Raw genomic sequence first — 23837 nt, 5'->3', positions numbered from 1 at the left:
CTAGAGCCAAATGGCATCCACCCAAGAGTTCCTAAGGAACTCAAATGAGAAACTGCTGATCTTCTAGCAAAAAAAATCTAAGCTTGTCCCTTGTCCACCCCCAGCACAGTACCTCCAGTGACTGTTGCTGGTGTCTATTTTGAGGCATCTTGCCTCTGAGGCTAGAGGTGGGCTATAGCCCTCATTGATAGAACTGTACTTCATGAATTTCTCTAAGCCCCACTTAAAGTCATCCAGGCTGGTGGCTGTCACCACATCTTGTGCCACAGAATCCCATAGGCTGTATGAAGAAGTACTTCCTCTTGTGAATCCTAAATTTCCTGGCATCAGTTTCATGGGATGACCCCTGTGTTATGAGAGCTGGAGAAACATCAGGCATAATCTTATAAACCTCTATCATGTCTCCCCTTAGTAGTCTTTGTTCTAGGCTTCAAAGTCCCAGGTGTTGTAGCCTTGCTCTAGACCAGGGTTTTTTAACCTTAGGCCCCCAGATGTTGTTGGACTACAACTCCCATAACCCCCAAGCAAAAGCCATTGCAGCTGAGGATTCTGGGAGTTGTAGTCCAATAACATCTGGGGGCCCAAGGTTAAGAAACCCCGTTCTAGACCCCTGATCATCTTGGTTGCCCTCTTCTGAACCTTTTCCAGTTCTATAATGTTCTTTTTGAGATATGGTGACCAGAACTGAACACAGTACTCCAAATGCGGCCGCACCATAGATTTGTATAAGGGCATTATGATATTAGCAGTTTTATTTTCAATCCTTTTTCTAATTATCCTGAGCATGCAATTTGCCCTTTTCACAGTGGTCACACACTGAGTTGACATGTTCAATGAGCCCTTTCAATGACACACCATGACCCCAGGATCCCTCTCCTGGTCAGTCACTGACAGCTCAAACCCCATAAATGTATATGTGAAGTTGGGGTTTTTTTTTTGCATCACTTCAAAATGCATCACTTCAAATATTACAGTGTTTGACATGGAAGTCGTCATAGTCACACTCCAAATCCCTTTTCCATATTATGTGAAGTGTTTCACAGAGATACATAACAACCGTTACTCAGCAGCAGCAATGTTGTATAACCTTCAAAAATTTGCAAATGTTAAATTCACTGTTCACACTGAAGATTCCATCATTTTCACAATTTCCTAAGAGTAAAAATAATGCTTTGTTTTTCATGGCTTGCATGGAATTGGTTTTTATTTTTATTTATTATTATTTATAGCAGCAGCAGCTATTGCTAATATTGCCTAGGAAGAAAAGAACACATTGTTAAACTTTCTTCCACATCATCATAAAAACTTTATTTATAAAAGATTAACATTGCACTAATGGACTACAGAAGGTTTGTCAACTTGTTTTTATATTAATTCATTTACTGAAAATGCTTCCTACTATAATAGATGGCCATTTGAAATCACTAGCAAAGGAAGACTGTGAGGGGTAAAATAAATTATATCATCATCATCTATAAAGCACTAATTACCAGTAACATAATTCCATTCCAACAAATTAAGTACAATGCATTAACTAGATGGACAGACGTTCTAGAAAAATAAAATTATTTTTATTGTACCACTGTACAAGATGTACCCGTGATATAAAACACATTCTCAATAAGAAAGAATATTTAAATTTGAAAGGCTTAATACTAGTGCCCTGATCATGCAGCTTATCTGAAGCTGGATAAGCTTCCACTGCCTCCCCTGCAGTCTGGTGGTTGTTGCATCAGGTGCCCCCCCTCACAACTCTCATCTGAGAAGCACACATGGGATGGAGGAGAAGGAGCACGCACATGTTAAAGTACCACCAAGTACATCCATCAGTTCTCCAAGCAAACCCAGATTTCAAAGAAATTGGTGAATGGGGTGTTTTTTGTTTTTATTTTTTAAATTGAAGTTGGTGTGTCTTTATAAACTTTTCCCCCCATAGGGAATAATGGGGATTTCCGCAGCCCCATAACTCCACTTGAGGTGCACCAGGGTGGCCCAGAAAGAGTTGTGGTGTAGTGCACATAGGTGCTGCCAACCACCCCCCAAACCACAAGCCCATGGGGTACTGGGTTTTGTTATTTTCAATGTTTGAGGTGTTCCAAGAGTGGATTCTTTGGTGGGAAATGAGAATGGATTCTAAGTTCATTCATCATTTTGCACCCAAGATGATTATGAATGGGTGGTAGCAGGCACCCATTAGGGCACTTCCACCTGAACCACTCTTCTGCCCCCAGAACCCCTTTTCTGACCCAAATCTGCCACAAAGACATGCCAACTTCAAAACATTGTTAAAAATCACCCTTTTGCCCAATTTCTTTGAAATCTGGGTGGCAGCTTCCTTCCACCCATTGGGTACTACCACCCACCACTACCCACTCTGGGCCACCCTGGTGCCCCCCTAACACGTGGAGTTCTAAGGCTGCTGAAATATCTATTATTCCCTATGGGGAAACAGAGTACCAATGTATGAAGATCGAAAATATATTCATAACAGTGTATATTCATATATTATTCATATACTGAATAAGATATGAACAATATTAAATGGAGACCAAAAGAGGAACCACATTACAAATAGTCATACAATGAGGGATACAATGTTAAGCAGAGGCCATAAAGTAAGAGCCACAGACAGAAACCATCATAATACAATGTTAAATGAAAATCAAGATAAGGACCATAAATGTGTAGCACTGAACATCATTTGAGTTCTCAAGGTAAATCTTAAGAAAAACAATCAACTTCATCCACAACTATAGATACTTCATGGAGACCGAAACAGTTCTTATGGAAGAATAGCTCTAGTAATTTCTGCCTTCTTACCTTTTGGCCAGACCTGCTCAACTTTGGCCACCCAGCTGTTTTTGGACTACAGCTCCCATAATCCCCAGCTACAGGGGACAATACCCAGGGATTATGCAAGTTGTAGGCCAATGTCTGCCAGAGGGCCGAAGGAGCAGGCCTGCTATAGGCTGTAAGAAGTGAGTAAGGTTGCAACATTGAGGATTATGTGCTTCTTCATCCATATAAAATTTGGCAGAAATAACTAGAGCTATTCTTCCGTTCTGTAAGACCTGTTTTGGTCTCCATGAAGTATCTATAGTAGTGGATGAAGGTGATTGTTTTTCTTAAGATTTACCTGGAGATTTGTCTGCTCTGAGTTTTTCCACTCAATGTATATTGCCACTTAATCTGATGAAGAACTCAAACGATGTTTAGCGCTATGCATGGTCCTTATCTTAGTTTTCATTTAACATTGTACTATCTGTGGCTCTTACTTTATGGCCTCTACTTAACATTGTATGAGTATCTATAATATGGTTCCTGTTTTGGTCTCCATTTAATATTGTATTAGCTAAATCTATTCAGAGCATCTGTGCGCTAGGACTTTGTTGTTCTCCTTGCCCCTGCCACAGCCTCTGCTTTATCGCTCAGTGTCAGCCACCCAATCTCACTCACCCCCTCCCTGCCGCCCACCTGCCCGCCCCCTCACTCACCCCTACCCACTCCTCTTCCCTATCTGCATATGGAATCCCCACTGCCCAATCACCATGGTGCTTCTGTTCTGTTACCCCCAATTGGTAAAGCACTGTGTGGGTGGGGCTTGCCATGTTCGACCCTAGTGTATTATATAGATAGAAGATTATTCAGTATATGGTTACAGATTCTGACATTGTTATGAATATATCTTTGATCTTCTTCATACATTAGTACTCTGTTTTCTTCTTTCTTTTCTACAACCTGCCAACCAGTCAGGCTAGGGGATTGTGCTGGACTGCAACGGTGGGGTGAGGAAGCTTCATGATTATGAATACGAATATGACAAATGCTTATATACCATTTTCCAACAAAAGTTCCCAAAGTGGTTTATACAGATACAAATAAATAAATAAAATGGCTCCCTGTCCTTGGGGACAGGGAGCCATTTCATTTATTTATTTGGGCTCACAATTTATTTATTTGGGCTCACAATCTAAAAGAGAAACATAAGACAGACACCAGCAACAGCCACTGGAGGGATGCTTTGCTGGGGATGGATAGGGCTGGTTAATCTCCCCCTGCTAAATAAAGAGAATAACCACTTCTAAAAAGGTGAATCTTTGCTCAGTTAGCAGGGATTACAGTACCGTATGAATTACTGGAGAGGGTGGGGGGCATTACTGGAGGAGAGAAAGAGTGGGAGAGCGTAAGATCTGAGGTGGCCAAGGTACAATGCTGTGCTCCATCCTTATTTCTGCCTCTTTTCTGGATTTGGGGTTATTTTAAAGGTCATTTTCCAAGGCTCCAGAACCTAATGCCCCAGTTCCCATAGATGCAATGCCTTGTTATTCATGTTTTATTATCCATGGTTGTAGCTGTGGAATGGAACCTCCGTGAATAATGAGGTTTGCCTGTAGTACTTTTTATTGCCATCTTGAAGGACCCTAGGGTCATGCCAATTTTATTCCACATGTTGATTTCTGCAGGGTAATTTCTTACTTTAATCCTTACCGAGTCCTCTTACTTTGTGTGAGTCAAGTTTGGGGACAGAAAGAAAGTTATGCATTAAATAAACATTAATTATAGCCAGGTCTACCATTAAACAGAAATCAGTGTCTAAAATATTGGTAGCTTTGAGATGCAGGGTTGTTGTTGTTGTTCTGATGTGGCTAACCAGCCCAGCTGCAAGAATCAATGCCGAGAACACTGCCTCATGTAGCTACAGCCATAAATAGGTTTTCCCAAAGTGCAGTAGAATTCATTCCTTGGAAGACATGGGGGGGGTGAGGCTATTTAAATATTCTCTCTTTGCAAGAGGAAAGTCAATTTCCAAGACAGAAATTCAGAGACGCTAAAGGACCAAGAAGTGGACATTTAAGAATTTGTCTCTGTCAAGTTGGAGCCCCAGGCAGAAATAATACAGTTACCACAAAAAATGCTTTACAAGGACACTTGACCAACCATTTTCAATACCCACAGAGAATATGAAGTTTCAGATTTTTTTGTGGACTTCAGCAAAGCAACCCTCAGGTCTTTAATCTTTCTAATGGATTGACCTTATTTTGCACTAAACATTTCAGATACAGTTTCAGCCTGTGGTTTGAAGAGGCATTTATAGAAACACTAACTGCATTTACATGTGAAGAAAAGCCACATGTCTTATTTACAAGGCACTGTGTTGACTTTGATAAACACTTGCCAAAATGCAGAAATATATATATGCAGAAATGCATATGCGAACTGAAGTCATTTTTGTAGCATCTGAACTATTAATTTACACAATGCCTATAAACGAAAATATCTTTAAAGGTGGCTGGAACAATTCCCAACTTAGCTCTTGACTTGGTTTGGAATTTGCCAATTCACATCAAACAGGCAATTGTATGACTGCTTTCAGAAACAGTGCTAACCCTAGACATAGGATAAGGTGGGCATCTGGCCAAGGAACCAAGTCTGTTGTTCCATCAACACTTCATTTGGTCCACCTTCCCACCCCTGCAACACATTTTTATTATTAATAAACGTATTTATATATTGCTTGTAAACAAAAATGTTCTCAGCATAATTTAGATAGCAAAAGGAATGAGAAGATGGCTCCCTGTCCCAGAAGGGCTCACAGTCTAAAAAGGAGACACCAAAAGAGACACCAGCAAAGAGGACACTTCACACACACACACACACACACACACACACACACACACACACACACACACACACACTTTTGTTTGCTCATAAAAAGGAGATTTACTCGGAAGGGGAAATTAATTATTCCTATCAGCTGTAATAGGCAGGAGGTGAGACAAGTTTCTCCAAAGAAACCCTTTCCCAACCTTTCTGTGAAAAGAATAAACTTGGCTGCTCGAGAATCCCTTCTGGGGGGACTACATTTCAAACCCTGCCAATAGCACCCCCACCCAAACCATTTGCATGGACAGTGCAGACACAAGGCTGCGGCATGGACCCTTTAACCCAGTCAAAGTTCCCAGTGCTGGCCCAGCATACCACCATATGCAGATCTCCCAGGGCAGGTATCAGCGGGCGAGGGGATCCCCAGTTTCCAGCTGCCCCGGGACAGCAGTGTCACCCCTGGGAGTGCAAGTAAAGGTGTACATCTCCACATTGGCAGGCGGGGTGCAGGGCTTGACAGCAAATTGGCAACAGTCATCAAGACCTGGACAGCACTTGCCCAAGTGCCAGTCCATGCAGCTTTCCTGCATAATGCATCCTCCCTTGCTCCCCTTAGTCTGCTGTTCTTATGAGAGAGCAGTCTGTGGGATAATGGGATAATGTTGCAGCATGCACTGAGAGTACCACCTAGTGCATCTGTAATTAGTCCTCACAGATGGTTCTTCTCATGAGCAAGACTTAGGGAACAAATATCCCCACCCAGGAAAGGTGCAAGGCTCTTCTTCCCCACCCTTTCTGAGTAAAAAATAGAACTTGGTTCCTCTAGCTTGGGCCTACCTTTTGTGCTCCTCGCCCCCAGACATTTGCCCCTCTCCCAATATCATGTTATTTCCTGCTTGTGCTTTCACTTGGACTGTTTGTGCTTGTGAGCATGCATGACTGTTGATCCCTTCTCGGGGAGCAAAGCACTGAGTGCTTGCCCTGTTGTCCCATGCCCTCGCCTCACCACTTGCCGGGTGGGAAGAAGCAAGGAATGGAGTGGGAATGGAGGTGAGCAGCAGTGCAGCTTAACAGGCGGGCCAGTCTGGGATGGGACGTGTGCAGTTTAACAGCCTGGCAACTCCATAGCTGTACAGGAGGGGAATGGCCAGTTTTCTGAGAGGCTGCCAACAAGAAGTGCTGAAAGCATGGAGCAGCCACGTCCCTGGAGCGGGTCTGCACCACTGCCTCCCTTGGGGGTTTGGAAATGGGCACAAAACCGCAGTTATAGATGGGTCAGCAGTGGGGCATAACACTTAGGTGACAAAACATCAGTTGTCGGTGGTGAAGCTTAGAGAAAACCGAAGGTCCCAACTGGAGTTTGGCAGGGCAAAATGGAGTTAGCTTTTGGCCTGTAACCATGATTTTGTGCATTCGGGTGTACTGCAGTTACAACCTAGGCCAGCTATAATCACTGTTATAGTGTATGTCTGAACTCAGCCACAACTGTGATCTAAGTCCCAGTTAAAAACGGGAATTCTGGATAGTCTTAACCAAAGGTTGACATCTGTGCCAATTTATCCCTTAATCATGGATAAGGTCACTCTGGAGAGGGGAGAGAGCACATACTCCCATAGCTAGCTCTAAATTTCTTCCAGGGTGAACAAGGAATCATCATTAGGCATACAGTGGCTCTTCTGAAAAAGCTGACAAATTTGACAAACCAAAACATTGACTATGTACAACCATTGCCAATATATATCTTTGCCCAGTGATTTCCCCTCCATGCACACACACTTTTAAACATCCTTGCTCATATATGGCACTGTCAACTCCTACAGACAATGGAGGCAAAATTATTTGGACTTATGTAGTTATTGGATGAAGCCCATCATGTGGTGCCAGAAACTCAGAAAACTATGCAATCTCTTGGCAGCATCAATACACCAAGTTCAGACAAAGACAGATAACCAATTTACATAAATGCACTCGTTCATTATTGTAATTCATACAGCTGAACAGGAAAAAATATCCTATGATACTTCCCCCTCTTTCTCTCAAGAACAGCCATAATTTTGAAAGTTAATACTATAAAGAGTTTTGGAAATAATATGTAGGCCCAATTTCAGTGCATAAATCAACCACCAGTCCTTGAAAATTAGGAAGAAATGTTTTGGGGGGCCAAGTATTGGGGGGGGGGGCAGGTTAAACCAAAGCTTCACAGGGCATGCTTCCCCTTTGTTTATGAGCAGTATATGTGCTTCAGCAGTAAACATCTCTGCAGGAAAGAAGCTAGTTTCTACATCACACATAAGAGGATTTCACACAAGTTGTTTGCCACCAAGTGCAAACTCAGGATGAACCCATTGCCAGTTCTGGATTCCTGAAAGCATTTGTACGATGCAGGTTTGTCACAGTTACAGAACAGCTGGGGAGGGATATATTTCTTTGAACCCCAACTGAAACCACAGATCAGTTGGGATACAACCCCAGATCAGAACTACTTGTCCCCCTCTTTTCTTTCTTTCTTGGCAGTGTTATGACTGTACAACCTTTAGATTTTATCAGACACCTCATAAATAGCCTTGATTGTGGTCAGTTTAAACTATAGTGCCACTAAATATTTTTTTAAGCAATATTGTTCAGAATAAAGATAGATTAGACTTTGCAAGGACTGATATGCCAGATTCAAGGAAAACTTGTGTTTCAGATCTGCAAGACAATTATTGCAAGAGACCCACTACAATTCAATTAAAACTAGAATTTACAAACACGTTAGAACTTAGATCTACATGACCAGACTTAAAATATGGACATAGAAGTCCCTCCATACACCACATCCCAGTCCTCACTTGGCCCAGTCTATATTGGTTTTTGCTCATCCCTAGTCTTCTAATATTACCATAAATTTGGTATTATTACTATTATTTCCATATATTAGAAGGTGACAAAAATCTTCCCAGTAATTACTAGCTAATGTAATGCAATTAGTTTGCTTCTTAGAACAGAAAACCTTCTTAGAACAGAAAAGATAAGCTTCTTATCACAACTACACCCAGCAGACATGTAGCAAAAAATATTAAAACTAGAGGTATCAAACAAGGTTGCATATTTGCCCTGTTTCTGTTCAATTTCTTTATCTATGATCTTAGTCCATTACTCTAAAGGGAAATTTTCTTCCCACAAAAATTTGCTTCTAAGAATATATTACTCATGTTATATGCAGATAATATGGTGCTTTGCTTTTATGAGACAACTAACAGTAACATGGGGGCACCTACTCTTGAATAATACTAATTGGTCAGTTTAATAAAATGCTGCATTTCTTATTAATTTGGATATTAATACCACTGGAAAGCTGGTTTCTTTTGCTTGGATGGCAGCTCATATATCACAAAAATATTATGAAATTAATATGGTGGATTCTTTCACTGACAAAGTGTATCTGATTTCTCATTTTTTAAAAATTGTCATTTTGTTTTGACTTATGATCTAAACAAATAAATGTACTTACTTACTACTGAACTATAGCACAAAAGTACAGAGGAAGTATGAGATACAATACTTTCACCACAAGCAAAGTAAACTTGCTTTTTTTCATGTAGCCCTAATGCACACAATCAGTAACAAAACAAAGTGTCATACAAATCTGCACTTTAATCTAACTCTCTTTGTTTTCAGACAATGGCAGAAATGTCTAAAAATTCAATTTTGGGAAATAACACACTTCCTTACTTATGAGTTGTGTGGAGGGTATACTTGCAAAGAACTATCCAAAATGTCTGAATAAATGAATGAATGAATGAATGAATAGCTTTATTACAATCATTGATCAGTTATACATACAAACAGATGATACTGCATTCAGATAAAAGTTAAGTAATATAGAATACACCAACATAAAAGCCTCTTGTAGCAGTATCTAAAACGAAGGGCTGGAAATTAACTGTTGGCAGATCTTAACAGCAACTGCACAAAATTTGGCAACTTTGTAAGAGATAGGTTTCTTATCTGCCAGGAGTGTGGTGTAAAATTCAGCAGTCCAGCTGGGAAAACATGATAGGGGAGAAATGACTGCCCTGGCTATCATTATAAAAAGACAAAACAGTAGCACATGGTGGACAGATTCGACCTCACCTGAGCCACAGAGGCAAAACTGACTAGCCAGAAGGGTTTTCAAAAACCTTCCAGATAAAACTGCATCATAAGGCACCATATCTTCCTCTGAGAAACACCCTGTGATGGCTCGGTAAAGAAAGGGACAATAGGTAGCTAGCAGGTTCCTGGTTAAAGTCACCAAAGCGCCCTCTTATAGTCTCTGAGATGGAGCTTAAATCATTCTGATGTTTAATGTCCAAGACCACATTGAGGATCTCCTTGGCTTGACTGTAATCTAGTAATGACAAATAGTCCATAGAAAGGACAAGTGATGACAGTTTGTCTAATAGTGCTCATGTCCAGGTAGAGTGAAACCTATCGGCCAACATAAGAGGGATCAGTCCCAGAGGGGAGAAATGGATCCTAAGCCAATAACTGAGGATTAAAATTCATGTTTTTGTTTCCATCCTCTGGAGGCCCAACCTCAGTGCTGCATTGGATATACATTGAGGGGCCCTAAATACTGCTCTAATAAACTTAGATTGGATGATCTCCAATGGCCTATAATTAGGGTAGGGGCCCAATTGTGCACCATACAGAAGTTGGGCCAATAATTTAGCAGCAAATATCTTTAACACTGCAGGGATAACCTGTCCACCTTTGGAGAGAAAGAATCTTAATGTTGCTGAAGCATCCAAAATGTCTGTACACTGCTGTTTGAATAGCCTAAAAAAATATCCGCAGCCAACCATATCATGTGGTGGGGTGGGGGTGTGCCCACAAGTAACTATTACAGGCAGAAGAAAAATGCAGGCTGATTACAGAATCTATTGCTTCAGGCAGCGGATTCCAATGAGGGCACTACTTTCCTGCCTCAGATCTCCCTTTTAGCATATAATTTTATGAGCTTTGGTGCAGAACAAGAGTGTCTTCATTTTGTCTTTTTGTTTGAGATGTGAAAATGTCTAATGCTGGCTCTCTCTGTGTGTAGCACCCAACTAACATAGTGTGGTCAGCTCTGTGCCAATACCAGCTTGTTCTGAGGAGAAGGTAGAACAATTTTTTTAATACCTCCGATTTTATCCTACTTTGTCAACAAAACTGTGTGCACTAAAAAAACAGGTTATGCAAAGTAATCCAATTCTATACCAAGAAAAGTTAAAATATCTGTACATATTCATTATGCAGGTTAAGCAAGTTTGCATAATATGCTTTTTCTTCTGGCCCTGCTAGGCATGGATATTGACACCTAAGCCCTGAGTATCTTATTAAATCTTATTCCGCCCTTATCTCTGGTATCTGAAATTTTAGCAGGCACTGCCCACACACTTTCAAGCATAACTTTACAACCAAAAGAGCTAGGAACTTAACTTTACAACCAAAAGAGCTAGGAACTTAACTTGGGGGGAGGGGAATCTTTCTTTTAGGAAACTTAATTCCATACCCAGTACCGCTGTGTTTTTTCTGCACTTCTATGGAATCGAGATATACATACAATCGCTGATATTCTGGACAAACCCTTGTAAAAATTGAGAGGTACTGATTTCATTTCAGCTTGTACAGTACCGTATTTTACGGACTATAAGACGCTACAGACTATAAGACGCACCTTAATTTTAATCCAGTTTTTCAGAGTTTTAACATATTAAACTGTTAAAACATATAAGACGCTCCTGAATTTTGACGGATATTTTTCGAGGAAAAAAGTGAGTCTTATAGTCCATAAAATACGGTATTCCATTCTGAGATCATGGACTCAGAATTATAAGCAGTAAACATATAGAAACAATACTTACCTGTCTCCATGTACACCTTCCCCCCCATTTAAAAAACCACTATCCTTGAAAAAATTGACTGACCCTCAACTGGAGCCAAACATAGTCACAGGATACATGCAGCACTTTCATATTAAAAAAAAAAATCTAAGCAAGAGGTTTTAGTCACACTTGGATTTCCAGAGGTTGTTCACAGAATGTGGGAGAGAGACTACACATTAGATACAGAACAATTAGCAAAAACAGCAGGGGCTTCTTTTTAATAAAATGCAAGTATCGGAGGTGAGGGTTAGGGTAATGCTGTAACTCTGCATTAATCATTTGAGGAATTTTGCTACTTACAAAGGCACTTGCAGAGTAAATAAAACTGGGGGTAAATAGGAGTTTAAAGAAATAAGAACCGCTAACCTTACCTTCACATTGTTTCCCTTCTCCTTTATAACCTGGTTTACAAATGCATTTGTACGACTTGGGTGTGTTTTGACATATTGCATCAATGTGGCAGTCATCTGTCCCTTCTGTACATTCATCAGCATCTGTGGCCACAGAACATAAAAAAGGAGGAGAAGAAATAATAATAGATCTCATAACCTCCTTTGAGAGATTCTACCTAGAGGCGTTCTATAGCTTTGTCCCTAGATGAGCTCTATGGGTATTACCACAAACAAACTAAAACTATTCACATGTCACAACTGCAATATCTACTCCATACATAAGAAACAAATGCCTCATTCTAGCAAGAGAGACCTGGGTATAGAAGAAGAGTTACATGCATATACTGGATGCACATCCATATCATAATGCCCAGCTGGGCTCCATTGAACTAACAGGATGCGTCTTTTTGATTCTCTTGAGAATGTGTATCTCCATCCAGGGCAACAAGTTGTTACATGTGACTAATTGATTACCACTAACACTAGATCAAAGCAAACGTCCTCGCTAGGATTATGCCTTAGAAATATATTCAAACACAATTGTATTACCCATATTTATCATATGAAACCTGAGGCCACTTCTTTTGGCACTCAGATATGCAAGTACAAAACACACTGTATGACTCATCAAGAGATGTGTGCATGCTGTGTCTTTCAGTGGCTGAGTCCCTTGAAAAAACATGCTCTGATCACTACCTCTGTTTATTTTAAATGGGAAACAAGCATAGAAAAACATATGCATGTGCATTTCTCATTTGTTGGTGATATATCATCAGGTATGTGTACAAGAAGTCATGTAAGAATCTGTCTTATTGGGAGCTTCCAGACATCTCTTTCCTTAGCAGAGACCTAGAAGTGAAACAGTAACTAATCAAAGGGGTACCAGTTGCCCTGGGGGTTTAGTGCTACTATCTTCTGGTTTGACTGAAGACTGTTTGCTCAGTCTGACCATTAACAACACGCTCTAATAACATGCTTTGACTTGCAACTATCTGCATGGGAATCAACTCAACAGCAATCTGGCTCACAGGTCCCTAGCACCCTGAATCAATGTGTGAGTCACCTGCAAAAGTACTCTGGTGTGCAGAGAACAAGGATATCTAAAAGCACAAAGTAAAAATAAAACTCTATTCCCATTTTAATCCTCATTAATGCAGAACATATGCATACAATATGTCTGAGGTAAGGCTAGTAATTATCTCTAGCAGATTTTTAAAAACCTGTTTTATGAATTTTTATCCCACCTTACCTAAACTGATAGGCAGCTGTAAGGATGCCTTTTGGGGCTGCCCTCTTTGGGGCAGGGACTTACTTTTTGCATATGTCTCTTTATACGTTTGATGATTTTATGTAAATACTAACTTTGTAGTTGGGCTGCAATGTATTGTGGAAACCTAAGAGATGAGAACCTTCTCATGCTATATACTACTGAGCCTAACAATACAGTCTTGCTTCAGACTTATCAACACCTGTAAACACAGCAGTGTGCATGTGATTACATGGGAAACCTGCTACTTCCCACCACACGGAGAAAGAAATCTACCACACTCAGCTCTGCCAGCTTTCTAAATGTGTGAGGAAAAATGAATGGTAAGACACCAAAGACAATCAATCTTCTCCATAGTATCAAGCGCCAACATATATTTACAAGCATACAATCAGGGGGTAAATGAAACCACAAATTATAGCAGTGTTTTTCAGTGCAAGACCCAGGAGGTAGTGGGGCTGTCATCGACCCTAAGCGCAGCTCCCTGACTAATTGTTTATTCAAAGCTTCATGTCAAGGCCAAATACATCACATAGCTCCCGACACAGTACAGAGGTGACCATATCCACTGCACAGTGCTGCACTTTCCACATTGTGGTGGGACTCCTTTACAGCCCCCCCTGGTGTTGGGAAAAGTGAAGCTCTCGCAGGAAAAAATGGCTCTAACACTGCATGTTTTTTGCCCAAGAGCCCCCTGCTTAAAAAATAGTAAAGATCACTGCACTATAGGGACCATAAGGGTGTGTGCATGCCAACTATCCCTCTTTTAAGTCAAAACTATTTTTTAAAAAAACATTTCCCATATAGCCCTGGTCAGGAAGTAGTTTTTCTGTACAGCCGCTCTCAAAAGGAGATGGGCATAATAATACAGGCATCTTAATTAAGGCCAAGCATCACCCCTCAAAGCCAGATTTGCCCAAGGACCTCCTGTTGCTGACCTCAATGGTTTATGTAGGTCTATGACCGTAATAAAGATTGATTGATTGACTGATTGATTTACCTTAATGGTATACACATGCTTGCTCCTGGCAGGATTGCAGAATCAGGGCTTTTGTAGTTAATATGCACAATTAAACTTGTGCAGCAACTCTAATGTGGTATATAGAAAGGGGAAGACAAGACATCTCAGAGAGATTGTCCAAAATAATATAATTCATGGATAGTACCTCCTTCATGAGCTTCTGACATATAAATCAGACCTTTGGTCCACCTATCACAGTATTGTCTCCTCTGACTGGCAGCAGGTCTTTAGCATGGAGGACTTTTCCAGCCCTCCTGCTTGAGATCCTTTTAAGTTGAGATGTCAAGGACTGAAGTTGAGACCTCATGCATGCAAAGCCAAAAGCCCATCCACTTAAGTTCAATGTCAAGAGACTAAGACATCAGTGATACAAAAATGTACAGACTTGCTTAGCTTCTTCTGTTTTCCCCATAAGAATTCATCCGTGCAGACATATTCTAAATCAGATGTTAGGCAGAGCAGAGCAGAGTTTTCTTAGTGGCGACACCTGTCCTTGGAATTCTCAAGAGTGACACTTTGACTATTTTAGTATATGGTCAGTTCAATTCTTTTATTACGGTTCTTAGCCAGTATTAGTGTATGGTCAAAACATATCTTTTTAACAAAACAATTGGAAAATGAAGGTGTTTAGCTGCTGGACAGCTATGATGAATCCGTTAAATGTTTTAACATTGTTTTAGAATTGATATTATTTTAACGAATTGTGTTTTGTATTGCAAACTCCTTGTGGGTCTGCTAGATTGAAAGGCAGGGAATAAATTTAGTTAGTAAGTAAATAAGTAAAGTTACAGCTCTTCCAGGTTGATCATGGTTATAAAGACTGTACCAGAGTGGTGTACTAGATAGCAAGTTAAAACGTGGACTAAGGAGACTTGGGTTCAAATTTGATCTCGGCCATGAAGCTCAATAGGTATCCTTTGGCTGTTTACATCTCTCAGCCTAATCTACCGCACAGGGATATTGTGAAGATAACATGGAATAACCACAAGTATGCCACCCTGTGCTAAAGAAAGGACAGAATGAAAAGCTACTGCAGTGAACACTGCAGAAAAGTAGCTGCATAATTGTGTGGAACATACCACGTAGTGTTTAAGGATGAACCAAAATACTGTATAAACATTTAAGCAATTTTGAATTAATTTTAGCTGTGGGCCTTGAAACCAAAAAGGAGATAATGATTCCACATATTGAAGCAGAGAATGAGTGGAAGAACAACCAAAATTTCAGGTGCAAAAAATCCTTTTGAACCATTTAAGCAAATACTAATTTCCCATATCACTCCTCCCAAAAGAGAGATAAATCCCGCACTGATGCTGTTGAGAAAATTAATAAATGAAATTTCAAAGACATAATAAACACAGAGATATAACAGTAAGGAAAAATTCATCAGTCCTCATTCCATATATATTTTATAGCATTAATTTGGAAAAATGATTATCAAGAGAAATAGAAGTCATTGCACAGGGAGAAGGGACTGGGAATCTTGACCCTTTGAAAGAATATCTGTCTATGAGAGCCAGGCCTTAGGAGACCCTGGTGCTCATGGAAGAAAGTGGCCCAAGGCTATTGATTGCAGCCTAAATGTCAATCAGGCAAGTCTGTCTTATAGCGAGAACACCCTTTAAATGGATTTCCTCATAATTTAATGCCAGAGGCCCATCTGGGGCTCTTTAGCTTATTGATTGCATATCCTCCATGAATAATAATACAGTTAACAATTAACTCCCTAAAACCAGGATCCAATAAAAGCAAAGATTAAAATTTATATGGTTGGACTGGGGGAAAGAGGAAGATCAGAAAAAGACAATCCATGCACAGTTTGTTACATGCCAATTAGATTAACAGATCCTCAGAAAAGGTGCACCAAAGTGAAAAACACTTTGATTGTTAGCTTGAAATCCTAACGCTAATTGTTTCAGAAATGCTCACTCAGCCATCTCCAGCAATAAAACAAGGATTCTTCAAAGTCACCGAGGAGAAGAGAGGAGGGGGCTCTAGGAGGAGGCGGGAATAATCATATATTGTCACCAGGAGCACATCAGAGAACTTTGCAAAGGAAAGAAATGGGGGCAGGGGAGAGAGAATTGTTATTCCGAGTGCACCTTCCTCTAGGAATCATAGGAAGTAAAATCTTTAAAAACCCACAATAGTGAAGAAATCTGGCCTCTTAAGAAGCATCAGGGAGAGGGGAAGAAGTTTGCCCACAAGTGAAGGGGTGGGGATGTGGGGATTGGTCTTTCTTTTGATATATTTTTGCTTCTCAGGCAGTTCAGAACTAGCTGTGATGTTTCTCTCTTTTCATTTTTTTGGGGGGGTGGGAGGAGACATTCGTGTATGGGTTTTGAGGGCACAGTTCAGATCACATACACATGCCACTATATATTCAGTCAGGCAGAGGAGGCAGAGGATAAAGAGGAGGCAACGCTTTTGTTTCAATGACTAAGTTCATACTTTTGACTCATTAAAAGGGGCAACCAGCTCTCTCATCAAGCTCAGCAGAAGTGACAGCTGGGCTCCTTTCTAATGCCATCAAAAAACTCAAACCGCATTGAGCCTAAAGGGAACATTTCACAGCAACTCAAGGATGCCTGAGAGTCAGGCGTGTGAATGCCAATGAGTCAAACTGAAAGGGCAAATCCAGTGGTGAAACTTCCTCTGTTGCGGGCTACTTGGGTATCTTTTTCATCCCCCTCTCCATTTCTATCATCTGCTTATAGGCAAAATGATGTAGCTAGATTCCTATAACTCTCAGTCATTCCCAAACTTCTAATAGCTAAAGTATTTTTTTTCTGAAGTAAAATTTGAGGTGCACCTCAACCTCACACCCCAAAATGCGAGAATGTGAGAATTACCTGCCTTCAAAGGAGCTAGTCTGCTATGCCTCTGCAGTAGTTCTGGATCAGGTAATTCTGCTGCATCTCTGGATCTAAAAATGACTGAATACTCCAGGTACAGAGAAGAGACAGAATTATCTGCCCCCTGCAGAGGCAGATCAGAAGGTAAGCACAGAGCAGTGACTCATGCAGAGATTCAGTCTCATCTGTGGGTGGGCACTTTGAGCTCACAGGACCTTTAATTATCTCATTTCCCTACACACAGTTTATGAATTCCTGTTTGGAGGCTGTAAGCCTATATGCACTTACTTGGGAATAGAGCCCACTGAACTCAGATAAATTTACTTCTGAGTAAACATGAATCAGATTGCACTGAGTATTATTTGCTTACAAAGCGAGTCACCACAAATCTTGTTATGCCCCATCATATAAAGTAGTCCAATCTTACATAATATGGGCACATCTATCAAGATACCCTGAAGTTTTGTTAAGAAAATAAAACATATATATTTTTTCTTGTCTACTAACTGCATAAACTTAACTACACTGTTAACTACACCTGGAACTCCATATGGAACAGAGAATAAATTCTACATAGCTTTGCTTCCAACATTCCATTTTATAGCTGCCCCATCTACACAAAACTCAAGAAAAAGAGGTATTCTTAAACATAATGTACCTCCACTGTCATAGGACAGTCCCATGAAAACTTGGTTGAGTCAGGAGATTGGAAGGGAGAAAACAAACAAACAAGTGTAAGATATAACAAATCCTGTAATTAACTTTTTGCATTGATGTATTGTGCTGATATACTTTTCTGTCTAGACAGGTTAATGCGTACACAACTAAACTGTTATGCTGCATCTCGTCACTTGTGCAGAGGTAATAACTGAAAATAATCTGAAGGAAGGAAGATTAAGGAACATTAGCCATAAGATTACACCAAAAATTTCCAAAGCAACTTTTCAAACAACCTACCAAAAGAGAGAGAATTCCCTGTTCCCTTCTATAAGAAACCAAGAGGTACAAAAGCAATCCCATCATCACGTAATATGCATTTCACAATCTGGTTCTAAAAAGGACTAGTGTGCAGGAGGGAGAAGAGGTGGGAAAAGGAAAAGGAAAAAAGGAGAGAGAGAGAGAGAGAGAGATCTCACTCTTATCTTACCTGGGACCCCATTGCCTCCTGCAAACCTGCCAAAGTGGAAGAAAGCGAGAGCCAAACACAAATGCCATGCAAAACAAACAGTCCCCATGATAATGTGATTCAATGCAAACTGAGGTGTTTCTTTGATAAGAAGACGCGCTTAGAGCTGGCAGAGGGCAGCCACAGAAACTGACGCGCTGACAGCATCCTGCTGATTCGCAGAGGGACCAGCAGGGTAGGCGGGACAAGCAGGGAGGAATGCCAATCGCTCATCGGACTCCGGAGAGAGGGAGGGCGAGAGAGAAGCGGGAGGGGCTGCTACTTGAATATTACATTCTTCGCAGCTCCTTTGAGGATAGAGACCCTTTTTGCACACATAATTAAATCAACACACAAATACTTCCACTTTCCTCCCTCACTCCTTTCTTACACAGGGGAGGGCAGGAAACTTCTTACTTAAGAATAAAGCGGGGTTTTATTTTGTTTTGTTTAAGTACAAACCACTTATTAAAGCGAGTGATGTACCTGTGAAGAGCTGGAAAGGTCTGTTCAAAACACAGAGTGGCAAGTCACTTCTCTCTCAGCCAGTTGTTTATTATTTCTTTGTAATAACCGTAGTCTACAGGGCGGTTCTCAAGATCGCAGGGATGATCAGCTTGTCCACTGGTGTTGTGTTTTGTTTTTTATGTGGATTTTCCTTGTTTTCATGCATCCTGTCCCCGTGCCATTAACAGCAGCCTCATTGTAACGTATGAGTATTCTTTGCATTGAGATAAGCTGTGGAAAAAACAGCACCTGCTAACTTTCTTTATGTCTGGCTGACGCAAAAGGCATTGGAGCAGGGCAACTGGCAACTTTCTATGAAGACTGGCAGCCTTATATGAAACTCTTTGGATACTTAAAATACACTAAGTGCTATTATGAAGTGGGAATATCATACAGGGAGGGAACCTATATAATAGGGAGGGACAGAATGAGAACAAAATTGTGACCAAATATTCAAGGCCTATTCCATTCGCCATTTCGTGGGGAGGGCCACTGGATGGCTGTGGACCTTTTGCAGTCCCATCCTAACGAAGAAATAGGTCCCACTGATTTCAAGATCCCTAGCCTCCTTGTCAGAGGACTCCTGTCAGAAACACTATTATATTTTCTTTGCTCTTTCAGTCCAAAAGCCTGACCACACTTGCTGCCATGAGCCTTATAGCCTATTCCTACTGCATTCATTGGGACTTACTTCCTAGTAACTGTGTTTAGGATTGCAGGCTTCCAACATTTTTAGAGCTCCTCAGCGTCTGTTCTCCCCCTCTTAAGGATTTCAGTGACTGCTTGATTTGCAAAGAAATGGCTCCTCTCAAGCTAAAGGCATGAAGCTTTGAAGCCCCACAGTCCAGCTAACCCAACAGTAGATCTCCTTGACAACCAGAAAGAGGGACACCCCCTCCTTCCTGGGCACAGACTAAAAAGAAAACTTTTTGTATGCGCCTTTTTTTGCTTCCCTTCAGGCTCATCTAACCTTTAGTGCTGCCTTTTCCACTTGCTTCAGGTCATTACCATTAATACCAGCCACTAGATTTCCATAACATTTGAACAAAGTTTTCAAAAGCTCCCGTGCCCCAGGTATTTTAATTTCTCTCTGAGTCAAGTGAAGATGTTGTAGATGATAATGATTTTAACACATAAATGTGAAATTGCAAAGATTCCTCAACTCTTGATAAAATGTAGTTCTATTTCAAAAATAAAGGGGAGGTGATTCAAACTAATACTTCTCTTTCAACATAGGTACTAATAATATCAAAGTAGTATAATCGACAAATATTTATAGATGTGACAGTCATTTTTCATGTTATAGATTCCATTATTTTCATAATTTCCCAAGGGTGAAAAATAATCCTGCTCCTTCTGTGGTTTATCAAGGTTCATTTTTGTTTGTTGCTAGTGGTAATATTGTCTAAGAAAGAGAGGGCCTTCTTCCACATAATAACCATGTAAGCTTTATTTTTACAAGAATAACACGGGATGAATGAACAATACAATATTTATCTACTTGCTCTTATAATATAGTTCCTTTACTGAAAATGCTTACTATTGTAGTACATGGCTATCTGAAATAATTAGAGGAGAAAGCCTGTGAAGGGTAAAATAATATAATGTATTCTATTGAAGATAATGTAATTCCACTCCAACTAATTAACACAATAAATTGATAATCTGGAAGAATAACATTATTTAGTATTTTTAAATTATCATTAATGTTAAAAACAAAAATAAAGAGAAATCCATCCTTCTGCTAATCCATGATGTGTAATGTGGATTAAAGTATTTTTTAATCAATTCATATTTTAAATTGACCATGGTTATTCCAAATCCATCTATTGTATAAATTACTTGCATTAACTCTACTGATTTCTCAATGTCTGCACTTCTCCTTTGAATAAGGACTGTTTTACAAAAGATATTGCCTTGGCTTTCTCTTTGCCTCCACTCTCCCCCCCCCCCAAATATTCAATCCTTTGCCAAATCATGTTGTTTCTCCCTTTACAGCATTGCAAAAAAATGACCATCTCTGTTCCCTCTGCAAAAACTCTGATCCACATCCTGGCCATCTCTTGTGTTAAGAACATAAGAACAGCCCTGCTGGATCAGACCCAAGGCCTATCTAGTCCAGCATCCTGTTTCACACAGTGGCCCACCAGATGCCTCTCTCTGGCCATCCATTGTCTTACCTCTGTCCCCTCTTACCTCTATCAAGCACTCTGCTGCAAAAATCACTCCATTCTCTAATTACTTATACTACATGACACCCCTCCTAAAACCTTACTCCACTCTTATATCCTATCCCTGCCGGTCACTTTTGCTCATCCACCATCCTCAGCCATTCTTGATGCCCATATGCCTTTCAGAATGCCATCCCTCCTAAAAAACTTACCTTTCCTGTTAACTCTTTGGCCCACTCCCTATTCTCTGTTGTAACTAAAACTAAAAATATATACATTTTTAACATTATGAGCCTTTTTGGGACACAAAACCATTTTCTCATACTTTTTGCTATGTAACCCACCATGAGAACTTTTTGGGGGGGGGGCTGAAAAGCAATAAACAACAGCATCAATAAATACTTTTTCCTGGTTTATCTCTGTCTTCACTCACATCCCCTTCCTCTCTTCTCTCTCTTAAGTTGATTTTATTTCTTATTTATTTATTTATTTATTTAAATTTTTATTTATTAAGAAAAACAAAAAAATAGAAATAACATGTTTACATTATAATTTCTTGAACTCCCAAAAGTTACATACTACCATCCTTTGCTGACCTTCCCCCTCACATCAGGTATTACAAAAAGATAAAACTAATGTATTAATCAACCATCTGTACTTTTTAAAAAAAACCCAAATCTTGGGTGTGGATGTTGACCCTGTGCTTAAGTGTAATTTATAAAAGGTTCCCAGATTTGAGCAAATGTTTCATCTAAGGTATTCTGTAAATAAGCAGGGATCTTTGCCATTGAGGCATATTCCCATAGCTTCATCCAAGGGCGAGGTTACCTGTAATCTCCAATTGGCAGCATATAGAATCTTGGCTGCAGTAATAATGTATAAAGACAGCTCCATGTATTTAACAGGTATATAAGGTTTAGTCATATTTAACAACAACAAAAAAGATCAGATAAGTAGGGAAAGTTTATATTTAAAATTTCTTGCATCTTGGAGTGAATTTTCTTCCCAAATTGTTGTGCTTTGCTACAAGTCCACCACATATGATAGAATGTCCCCACATAATTCTTACATTTTCAACAGTCAATTTTAGATTTTTAGCATTTTAGATTGTGAGCACTTCAGCAGCAACCCCTTTTCTTTTCTAATACTAAAGCGTCATGCACATAGATGATACTATATAACTATGACAACAAAAATAACATGATTTTTCTTTTCTCCATTATCCTGTACTTTTTACAAAAATGCAGAAAGATAATGCTCTTACATTTCTGCTTATGTCTCTCTTTGAAAATGTCTGGCACAGTTCTGTATAAGCCTCCAGGGAAAGTCACCTAGTACCTTAGAGCTCCATCTAGTGAATGCATGTCAAGCAGAAATGTCAATTAAAAAAAATAGTGTACATCTGAATTGTCACCTACAGCAAACATTCTAGATATGAATTTGTTAGCCCTTTTTTTGTTTTTTGTTTTAAGGAAATTGTTTTTAGTAAGAACAAGCCAAAGCCATTTAACAAATTTGCTGCCAGGCTCTTTTATTTTGCACCACCTATGCATTACTCAAATAATAATAATTCTTAGCATCTATAAGTGTTCAAAGTGCATCTCATACATTATTTCAGTAACCTTTACAGCAGCCCTGTAAGAAGTCACTGGCCAGTATTTTAAAAGAATGATGCTGGCACAGTCATGCCAGTATAGTTAAGATGAGGAGTGTTTTAAACTACTACTATGAATATTTATATATCGCTCTTCAACCAAAGTTCTCAAAGCGGTTTCAATAGATATAAATAAATAAATAAGATGGAACCCTATCCCCAAAGGGCTCACAATCTAAAAAAACCCATAAAAGTAGACACCAGCAACAGCCACTGGAGGGATGCTGTGCTGTGGTTGGATAGGGCCAGTTGTTCTCCCCCTGCTAAATAAAGAGAATCACCACTTTTTAAAAGGTGCCTCTTTGCTCAGTTAGCAGGGGTTAAAAGTTCTGTCATTATAAGCCCTGAATATTCTATTGCTTATAAAGTTGACCATATCCACCCAACCCAATCTACCCAACCCGCTAAGAAATTCCAATGAGTAACCTCAAGGAAATCCTAAAAATGATTTCCATCCAGCACCAAAAAACCCATCATTTTGGTGTAGACTGCTATTGAGCATGGAGAGTCTACATCTGACCCAAACTGCCAGTGAATATGGAAGCTTCACTTGGCCATATTAAGAAATGAAACCTCCATATTCACAGGTGGTTTGGCTCTCATATAGAACCTTCATGTTCAAGGGCAGTTGACACCACAATAATAGTTTGTTGGCACTAGGTCAGTAGCAGCTAGCAAGGGCAGCACCAGAGGGTGGGGGCAGCAAGAAGCACCTTTAAATATTAATCAGCAGGTGCTTACCAGCATTTAGGCAGCACCTGCAAAATGCCTCAAGCAGCAGCACTCCGCCTGCAATCCCACACGGAAGGCGGCACTCCACCTGGCATCCCAGTGGGGCAGTGGCATGGCCCTGGTCTCTGCACATTTTCAGAGGCTCCATTCAGAGGAGAGGCTGGGGCCTCGCAGAGGCTAGGGCCATGCTGCTGGATGCCAGGTGGAGCACTGCCAGCCCACACGGGATTGTGGGCAGAGGGCCGCTGCTTGAGGCAGCTTGCAAGTGCTGCCTAAATACCGATGTGCACCTGCTGCTTAATTTTAAAAGGTGCATCTTGCCACACACCCCTTCCCAGGTGCTTCCTCACCGGCTGCTACTGCACTAGGTAGGAATGGTTTCTGGGATTTCCTTGCTGCACTTTGGAGCTTTCTGGAAGCATGTAGTTGAGCACTGTGAGAAAAGGATGCTGGACTGGAGTACACATACCCTTTCCAGCAGCATTTTGATAACTGGACCTGCAATTTTATGTGCACATGCACATCTAGAAGGAAGTAAACTCCATTTAAGTCATTGGGACCTGCTTCCATATAAT

The 23837-nt window shown here is 40.3% G+C and overlaps 1 protein-coding gene across 10 annotated transcripts in view; it reads right to left on the bottom strand.

Moving 5' to 3' along the window:
- Positions 1-18324, bottom strand: part of SCUBE1 (signal peptide, CUB domain and EGF like domain containing 1) — a 514482-nt gene extending 496158 nt beyond the window's left edge. For 7 of the 10 annotated variants that reach the window (XR_008308378.1, XR_008308379.1, XR_008308377.1 and 4 more), the window contains exons 1-2: positions 18181-18324; positions 11870-11992 (exon numbers count right to left, since the gene is read on the bottom strand). Coding sequence is in view for 5 of the 10 variants with exons in the window: in XM_053254957.1 (XP_053110932.1) it covers positions 11870-11992; positions 18181-18268 (211 nt within the window). In the remaining 5 variants the exon portion in view is untranslated. Of the gene's footprint in view, positions 1-11869; positions 11993-16107; positions 16224-17990; positions 18123-18180 lie in introns of those variants that run through there. The other 3 variants (XM_053254961.1, XM_053254962.1, XM_053254960.1) reach the window with 3 other exon arrangements.
- Positions 18325-23837: the final 5513 nt, after the last annotated feature.

Source organism: Hemicordylus capensis, chromosome 5, assembly GCF_027244095.1.
Source record: "Hemicordylus capensis ecotype Gifberg chromosome 5, rHemCap1.1.pri, whole genome shotgun sequence".
Classification (NCBI taxonomy): domain Eukaryota; kingdom Metazoa; phylum Chordata; class Lepidosauria; order Squamata; family Cordylidae; genus Hemicordylus; species Hemicordylus capensis.
This window is presented reverse-complemented; position numbering and strand designations above follow the sequence as displayed.